The sequence below is a fragment of the Mytilus californianus genome, unplaced genomic scaffold (assembly GCF_021869535.1).
Source record: "Mytilus californianus isolate M0D057914Y unplaced genomic scaffold, xbMytCali1.0.p SCAF_10, whole genome shotgun sequence".
Classification (NCBI taxonomy): Eukaryota; Metazoa; Mollusca; class Bivalvia; order Mytilida; family Mytilidae; genus Mytilus; species Mytilus californianus.
This window is the reverse complement of record NW_026262582.1, coordinates 15,708,403-15,718,215: the sequence shown is the minus strand read 5'-3', so window position 1 is coordinate 15,718,215 and position 9,813 is coordinate 15,708,403. Positions and strand designations below refer to the sequence as shown.

Below are 9,813 nucleotides of genomic sequence, written 5' to 3'. Positions count from 1 at the left end.
ATCTTCCAGCCCTATCCAATACATTGTTGTTTGAATTATAATGAGTTATGGATCTTACAAACATGAAACTGGAGACGTAGGAATTATGACAGCGTTCTGATTCTGCAATTCCTTTCAATTCCCTTCAATTGTCCATTTATAAATTTTGAAATTATAAAGAAACTAAGGTTTCAGCTCTATCGGGCAAAGTTAATCTTCGACTGATTTAGTTTTTTTTTTATGTCCTTTTGGTCAGATAGCTCATCAACCCTTTCTGTTCTTTTACATCATTGGCATTAAAATATTCGGCGCTGGGCGTAAATGATGAATATAAATTCAAAACACTATTGCAGAGCTTTTTGTTGTCAATGGTTATCCTGGTCTGACCTCTGTCACGAACTGTTTGATCAGTGGTGTAAAATGTAATCATTGTGACACAATGCAGGAGAAGGATGTAAGGTTAACTTTGTCTGCAATAGGATAGGAGACGAAATGATACGTTAACTCGTGCAAGATCGTGATTTTGGAGAAAAACACCGAGGATTATGAATGTATAGAATTTGCATCGCTAATTTCAATTACCAGTTCCGACTTATTTTCAATTTTTATTTTTTTTGTTGTCACTGAGGCCAGGGCTGGACTACTATGTGACGTAGTCCTAAGTATACAGAACATTTGAAGAACGTCAGAGGCTGACAGAGGGAAAATAATGACGTGTATCCGTCAATTATACATTTTTCATTTAAAATCACGCGATTTACACATCAAATACTTAATTAATGTCTTAAAGTGTTATTACAAATTATTGAAAAACGATGAAATTATTTTTACTGCAAATTAAAAATCTTTCACGTATATAATTATGGGGAAAATAATTGTGTACTATTTAGGTTTCAGACAGGGTATATAATGTGACATTCCCGGCTTAGGGTTTTTATCCCATTCGACTTCGGTTCAGGGAATATAAGCTCTAAGCCGGGAATGTCACAAAATATACCCTGTCTGAGACCTGAATAACATAGATCTATAGACCCTAATATCAACTTCCTTTGGAGCAGGGTATACTGATGATTTTAAAATAGCTAGAACACATTTGTCTTTCAAAACTCATATTTCATGTAGGGATTGTAATAATGCAATAAGGATATTAATGTATCGGTTATCAAAAGTTCATCATCTCTACAATAGCTACCTGTTTCACATGGGAAAAATATACTCTATGGGATGAATTTTATGACGACGTAGAAATATGCCTGATGAAACCGTGCTTTTCCTATACATGCTATAAAAATGGGAATCGTAGATATACATGAAACTTCTTGTAGGTCACGAAAAGTCTTAATTCTTAGAGAACCACTCTGACCCAACAACAGATACACCGAAGACGATGTCTTTAATACGGCAGACATTTTGATTAAAAAAAATTGTTCAGTTTGGTTGATTAATGGTATTTCAACAAAAACAGTCGGCATCCAATGGATGTTATTTACACCTCTACAGGCTAACCTGATTTAGTACTTATATGAAGGAAAAGTCATACAAAACCGTCTCACATACAAATAAAAAGGAAAGGCATCTTGCCAAGTTCCTGAATTTTACTTTCAAATATATTGATGATACCCTGTCACTCGATTCATGACCCACTTATTTTCAATGAGTGCTTGCATAAATTATCACAGTGTATTCGACCTTACGATCCTAAAATGAAAGTGCTGCCTCATATCTGGATCTTTTATTTTTATTGACATAGATTTACACTAGAATATATGACATACGTTTCCCATTGTCAACTTCCCCTTTGTCAGCAAAAAAATTGAAGCAGAAAACCAATCGGACATTCAAAACTGATAAGTCGACGAAAGACTACAAATAGAAAAACAAGTCCACGATACACTGCATGGAAATTTACAGTCGACGATGCATGTATATCAGGAGACGTTTACTCTGTCGACGCACCAGGTCCTGTTCATATTGAGTTCATGTAATTCCCTCAGGTTTTGTGTGGGTTTTTATTATATTGATTGAATTTGAATTGTATATTCCTAATGGATTAACGAGATCTGAACATTGGTTAACTGCTGTTGCCTCTAAATAACCCTGTTGCAAGGTGCTACCGGTTCATGCAATTTCCCATTTTCTAGTTTGATTTGTATGTTATTAGTCTTATTTGAACAACCAATAAACCACTGTTTTCCCTAATTTACCCCTATCAATGAAACAAACACAGTGGAAATTTGTCGCATCTCTTTGATTTGTCTATCTTTAATCAAACATGTTTAACAAATCTGAACATGGAATTGTATGATTGTGCTCTAATTTTATGCTAAAAGAGAGGCACGCTAAAATCATTAAGTGTGCTAAAATCACGATATGTGCTAAATATAAATAAGAAGATGTGGTATGAGTGCCAATGAGACAACTCTCCATCCAAGTCACAATGTGTAAAAAGTAAACAATTATAGGTCAAAGTACGGCCTTCAACACGGAGCCTTGGCTCACACCGAACAGCAAGCTATAAAGGGCCCCCAAAAGACTAGTGTAAAACAATTCAAACAGGAAAACCAACGGTCTAATCTATATAAAAAAACGAGAAACACTTATGAACCACACCAACAAACGACAACCACTGAACAATAGGCTCCTGACTTAGGACAGGTGCATAAAAATGCAGCGGGTTTAAACGTTTTAACAGGCGCCAACCTTCACCCTAACCTGAATCAATTTGGTTACTGAATTAACAGCATAACGTGTGTTTTAACTAATTTGTTAATTAGATAAACATAAGATTTTGTCAGTCATAATCAATATAATGAGTAAACATAGAATTTTCCCTTTTAGACATACATGCACTAACTGTGCACCACTTATTGCGGACCTATTTTTGTATTGTTATGAGTTACAATTTATGACTAAAATCAGCAAAGACCCATCGAAACAACATCTTATACAAAAATTTAACAATACTTTTAGATATTTGGATGATATATTGGCTCTCAATAATGCCGACTTCAGTATGTATACTAAAGAAATTTATCCTGTTGAACTTACTTTAAATAAAGCTAATACTAACAATGACCACTGTCCTTTCCTTTCCTCGATCTTGATATCTATATCATTAACGGGAAGCTTAATACAAAAATTTATGATAAAAGAGATGATTTTTCATTTCCTATCGTTAATTATCCATTTTTAGATGGTGACGTTCCCTTGTCACCATCTTATGGTGTTTATATACCTCAACTTGTACGATTCGCTCGTGTATGTAACAAAAATTATTACACCAGGGTTTTCGATATCATAAACTAGTCAAAACATTTACTAAATTTTATCATCGGTATAAGGACATCATTCGTAAATATAACTCAACATGCAGACATCTTATACGTTCGGGTATTTCACATCCAATCTTTTATGGTAATATTCTTTACAAAGCACAAAAATGTCCGTATTCACCTCAAAAGCTAACAAAACCTTTAAACAGACTTATTAAGAAGGGATATAGTTACGATACTGTTGTCAGGTCATTAAAGATTGCATATTTTGGCTTTAATATTGATTCACTTATAGGGTCTTTGCATCGGAATTTACACATTTATTCTAAAACCAGTTGTTGGCATGACACGGGTTATGTTCTTCTCATATATTTTATGACGGTATAATACTAAACCCCTAACAGGAGGGATTGTGCCTGATATTCATATGATGAAGACATAATCTTTCAATCAGTTTAATTGAGGTCTGGAGCTGGCATGTCAGTAACTGCTAGTAGTCTGTTGTTATTTATGTATTATTGTCATTTTGTTTATTTTCTTTTGTTTCCTATTCTGACATCGGACTCGGACTTCTCTTATACTGAGTTTTACTGTGCGTACTGTTGTGCGTTTGTTTTTTCTACATTGGCTAGAGGTATAGGGGGAGGGTTGAGATCTCATCAAACATGTTTAACCCCGCCGCATTTTTGCGCCTGTCCCAAGTCGGGAGCCTCTGGCCTTTGTTAGTCTTGTATCATTTTTAATTTTAGTTTCCTGTGTATAATTTGGAGTTTAGTATGACGTCCATTATCACTGAACTAGTATACTTATTTGTTTAGGGGCCAGCTGAAGGACGCCTCCGGGTGCGGGAGTTTCTCGTTGCATTGAAGACCCATTGGTGGCCTTCAGTTGTTGTCTGCTCTATGGTCGGGTTATTGTCTCTTTGACACATTCCCCATTTCCATTCTCAATTTTATGTAATACAATAACTAATTATAAATCAACACACAATTATTTGTTAAAAAAATAATGCTTTATAAAGTAATATAACATTGTACGTGTTATAGTCATTATTCTCATCGACTTTTCATAACAGTTTAAGATATAATCAATATGCTTACCAAAATAACACAGAACTTTGTGTTGAAAAAATCCACATGATAAATGAATTTACATTAACAATTGTGTTGAAAAATCCACAAGCTTATTTTGTGGAAATGTCAATATGCTTATTAAACTAACATAGAATTACATGTTATACTCATTATACTAAGCGTATTATTTACAGAATAATTATATATATTAGCAATATGCTAGCTGAAATAACATAGAACTTTGTTAAAAAAAATTGACATGCTATACATGAACCAACATAGAATTTGAGTGGAAAACCCAACATGCTAAATAAACTAACACAGGATCAACTTACCCTCCCGGAGCACCTGAGAAAACTAGTTTTTTTCAAAGGGGTTAGTTTTGCTCTTGCTATAGTCAAAAGTGTTTTCTTTGTGTTTTTTTTATTGGTTTTTAACTTAGCTCATTTAAAGTCAAAACCGTCTAATTATAAGTGTAGCTTTAGGGAGTTACATCCTTAGCTCAAAGCTATATATGATCCTTCAAATTCAACAAAGAAGTTAAGTATGTTTTATTTACTTGAATAACTATAAAACACGTTTACACTTTCTTAATTTTATTTCAATTCTTAATTTCTTATTTGTATTTGCTAACCGAATTAAAAACGAAATTTCGTATATTATTACCTATCATTATATTATATTTTTATATTATACTAACATGAATTATGGACCGCAAGAAAGTAAAAATCTTATTTCGATTTTCGCTGATTGCATCAGAATCTCAAAATTAATGATTAGCAATTCTGATTGATCAATTTTGTTGCTAAATTTGAATCTTCATCAAGTCTTTTGTTTGGAAGAAATCATTCTGATCGATAGTTCTTCCACAAATTGTTGACTATTTCCCCAGCTACGACATGATTTACTTTATTGCTCATCAACCATATCAGAAAAACACCATCCCTTCGCAGGTAACAATGGATAAAATCCCTTTGTTTTTCAAGTTCGTGTTCAGGAATTTTCTGATATTTTGAAGCACGCTCTCCGTCTACTTCCATAAATTTTCGAATATAGATTTCTGCCCGATATGGCAGTACTGTTGACACAAGATGGTATAAAAAGTATATTGCGTTTATGATTGTCATAAACACCAGAATGAACCAATCGGTTATAAAAATCATCTCACTGAAAAGGTTAATTGGCAGCGAGCATTGGACAGTCCAGGTTTGTATATTTGTCATATGTCTTATATCAAAGTCGCAAAAGGTTACGGTAGGAAATCTTCTGTAATCGGAAATTGCTTTATCGTTATAAACACGTGACAAGACATCGAAACCTAAAGTTTTGAAATCTACCCCTAGTAAAATATCTACCATTACAATTTGTCCGACCGTTGAAATAACGTACAACAATGATGTCATCAAGAAGATAAGCACCAAAAAGTTTCCTTTGTGGAATCCATACGCTGCTAGAAGTTCCCGCGGTTCTTCCCATGTTTTGTACTGTATGTTAAGACAATTTCGAATTTTGAGATATTTTTGTAAATCCTGAACGGTCCCTTGAATAAGTTCCTGTTTAGTGTTTCCATGTGATAACGTTATATCGTCGGTCATTCGTAGTAGCTTCTTTATATTTAAAGAAGAATATCCACTGAAAGCTAGCCAAAACATTCTTGGCGCGTAAAAAAATAAGGCTTGAAAGACCAAAATCAATGGTATCCATTGATAATATCTAATTGTCCTCGTCTTCTTAATGCTTGAAACTGTCGATAAACTTTCATTGAAATCCACTACATAAGTATTCCGCACCCAACAATAGTTGTTGATGTATTCTACCTGAAAATCAGGAAACTGTGCGGGACACCAGCACTGGATAGGTGACGTCGCCAATCGCTGAGAACTTAAAAATATTACAACAACTATACAAATTGCCAAACATCCTAATCGATTGACCTGGTGCACTAAAGGGTCGTCCGATAGACCGAGTTTTATATGCAAGATATTTGTTTCTGGATCGTACTTGTCAATTCTAAAAGAAAAAAAAAGAGTACCTCAGAAATACATGGGTTGCATGTATGTACTTGTGAGTGTCAACATTTAATTTTTCTGGATATTTGCGTTGAGTGGTAATATTATCTGTGAGTGGATCATATAAATATTACTAGTATTATGTTATTTAAAATTTGCAGAAAAAAAACTGAAAGTGTAGTTGCACCGCCAATACATCTGAATAATACTGTAAATTGTTTCACTCGAGGTTATTAATCGAAACAATTAATTAACGCAGTTATAAATACATAGTGTTAAATGATGTTTTTGTATTGTTTATGTATTTGAGGATTGATCGATTGATTATTGCCGAACGTCTAATGACAATTATTTCAGGCATATTCAGGCAGAACGAATGAATAATGCATGCAATAGGTAGGTTCTGTAAGGTCGTTTGACCGTAAAGAAGGGTTGGAAGTTGGTCTACCGCTGGAAACACAGATTATGTTGGATAACAGGCATTTACAGACTCCTATTAAAGAGACTTGTAAGGATTCTTTAACTTGCCGAGAGCGTGAAACTCTTGAACTCTCGTCAAGAAGCATCGGGTTTGTCGTCTAAATTTCGACCGCATGTAAGAGCATATATATAAACGGTACCAATTTTACTGCACAAGATTCGCATTTCGACAATCAATATATCTTCAGTGATGCTCGAGGCCAAAATATTTGAAAGTCCAAAATCTTATACAAACGTTAAAGAGCTAATAGAATAAAAAAGGTCCAAAAGTATAGCCAAATCCGGACTAGGAATCAGAACATTGGATGAGGGAGATATATTCTTCAATTTTGAATAATTCTCAAAACAGCAAATTCTAATAAAAAAAAATATGCGTATTTGTATGCCAGTACTACCGAAGTACTGCTTACTGGGCTGGTGATACCGTTGGGGACTAACAGTCCACCAGCTGAGTGTATTTGGCACAGCCAGACGGACGCATCACTTAAGCAAGGATTTTGCTGTCGAACGGGAACAGTACAGGGATAATAATCTATATACATCAATCATCCCTTGTTGTTCGGGAAGATACACAGGAATACGCCGCCTTATATGTATGATTGATTGATTGATTGGTGTTTAACGCCACTTTCAACACTATTATGCTATTTCGTGGCGTAGGAAGCCAGAGTGCACGGAGAGAGCCACCGACCTTCGGTAGGAAAACTAACAATCCTAGTCAATTAAAATTGGAGTCGAGCGCACCTGACACGTGCGGGATTCGAACTCACTACCTTAGTGTTGACTGGCTAGTTATACAGTAGTTCGACTACTTAAACCACTCGGCCACCGGATGTATACTAGTGATTGATATGAGTGGCATCATCAACGATACCAGGCTAACAATTTGGTACGCCAGACATGCGTTTTGTTAACACAAGACTCATCTGTGGCGCTCGAATCAAAATTGTTGGAAGGCTTAAACAAAGAAGAAGTTGAAGAGCATTGAAAACCAAAATTTCGAAAAGTTGTGCCCAATACAACTAAAGAATCTAAGCCTGGAGCTGGGAAAGGGGAGGGGGACCTTGATGTTTCAAATAATTCAACATTTTATGAACAGTAAATTAATTACAAAAAAATAAGTTTAAGTTGATTTTACTACTCCTGGGTCTAAACTAATACTTATGGACAGCTGGTTTTTGCGATACTACATGAATGTATCAACCACTGAATGTACAATGCATGCCATTTTTATGTCGGTTTTCTTTCCTTTCTTTGAAGAGGCTGCTGTGACCATAAAGGTATTGTTATCCAATCTAAGACAGGGATTTTTCTCCATGTATTTTGTCATTTTTTTCCATTGATTTGTTTGTTATCTATTTTTTTCTCTCATATGGAAAGAGTAATATTGCTCGAGGACAAGAATGTTAAGTCTGTGATAATTGAAATTTGTTGTTTTTTTACTTTTGGTTAGGTGAGCATCAACCTTATTGTTTGCTATGCTCATTTTGAATTTGGACAACATACACACGTATTATTGACCTATCTCTTCAACGTCTTTCTCGAATTCTTACTTTTTCGTGGTCAAAAGGTCATGTTGTCAGAAAAAAAATCACACAGAGCATGGTCATGTTTTTTTTTTTATATATTGTTTTCTATAGTTGGTTAAACTGTAGGTACTTAAAATACATGACTGCTAACGTTCAGATATATCGTTCATTTTTAAAGGTACTTTTCAGAATGCGCTTGTTCATCGTTGCATTAAAATTGTAGTTTTTTGTGTTTTTTTTTTTTGCTGACGTTCTGTCCTTAACCCATCATCCTAATATATTCATAAAGTAACCAAATACTTACCCTCCCATGGTACAATTTGAGTGGACAAGTTAAGGACACGTGACTATTTAGCAAAACAATTCAGGTTGCCATTTAATCAGTGTAACCAGAATACAATCAACATCCTGAAAATGATCAGTTATAAAGAATAAAAATTTTAAAACAAAACAAACAATAAAACCAAAAACAAATAAATTCAATGAACTATGTACAACGCTAAAAAATCATCAAATATACCAGGCTTATAATTTGTTGCACCAGACGCTCATTTCGTTCACACAATTAGACTCAACCGAGGCGCTCGATTCAAAACATGATATATGATATGTACAGTAGAACACAAGTCATTACCCAAAATGACTGCTTCATCTCAGCAGGGGAAAATACAATCAATGATTCTATGTTCCAAGCGTATCCCTTTTACCAAATTTAATTTGATATTCAATGTTTTTTTTACTTGATTGCGATTTTAACTTTCATCTGTTAATTTGTCTTTGACACAATGACTTTTCAAACTGTGTTCTTGATTTTATGAAATAATCAAGTATTTCTCAGAAAACAAAATAGTAAAGTTTTGTTTGATTTTTATGTTTATATGTTGTTTTTAACAAAAAGAAAGTAGTTAATTGGACTATATGCATACCCTAATAGCAATAAATGGTATAGCGATCTTCGGTAAAAGAAATTGTTTAAGAGCTTACCTGCATGGTACATGGTTATACAATAAACTTTTCTATTCAATTTATCTTCAATTTGGAAATAATCGTTAAATTAAACATAAAGTACTTCTAGCTAAATGTAATAATAAATCCGTTGAAATCTGTAAAAACCCAGAGATAACAACTTGAAATGATAACTGTTTTATTAATTCAAGAACGCATTTAATAATTACACTAAAAGATTAATCAACGTTGTAAAATTTAATAAATTTTATACTATATTTGAAATATTGCCACCGTCTATTGGGAATTTGATGGGGCAAGTCTTTTAATGCTATAGTGATATAATTTCAGTTAAATATTCAAAATTACGGATTTAGAATATTTCGGAAACGTCGACTGCGGTTGCGATTGCCAGTAACTTTGAGTGTACACAATTATAATGCTACTATAAGTAGAATTGAATCAAAAAGGGGGATCCGTTATTTACGGTTCTTACATATTCCATGTTATATCGAGTATTATAGAT

General features: G+C 33.9%; 1 protein-coding gene across 1 annotated transcript; it reads right to left on the bottom strand.

The window, feature by feature from the left end:
* Positions 1-5,169: 5,169 nt before the first annotated feature.
* Positions 5,170-8,654, bottom strand: LOC127718690 (innexin unc-9-like). Its single transcript, XM_052224746.1, has 2 exons — positions 8,647-8,654; positions 5,170-6,205 (listed from the first exon to the last, which is right to left on the bottom strand). Exons 1-2 carry the CDS (start codon positions 8,652-8,654, stop codon positions 5,170-5,172), a joined length of 1,044 nt encoding a protein of 347 aa, XP_052080706.1.
* Positions 8,655-9,813: the final 1,159 nt, after the last annotated feature.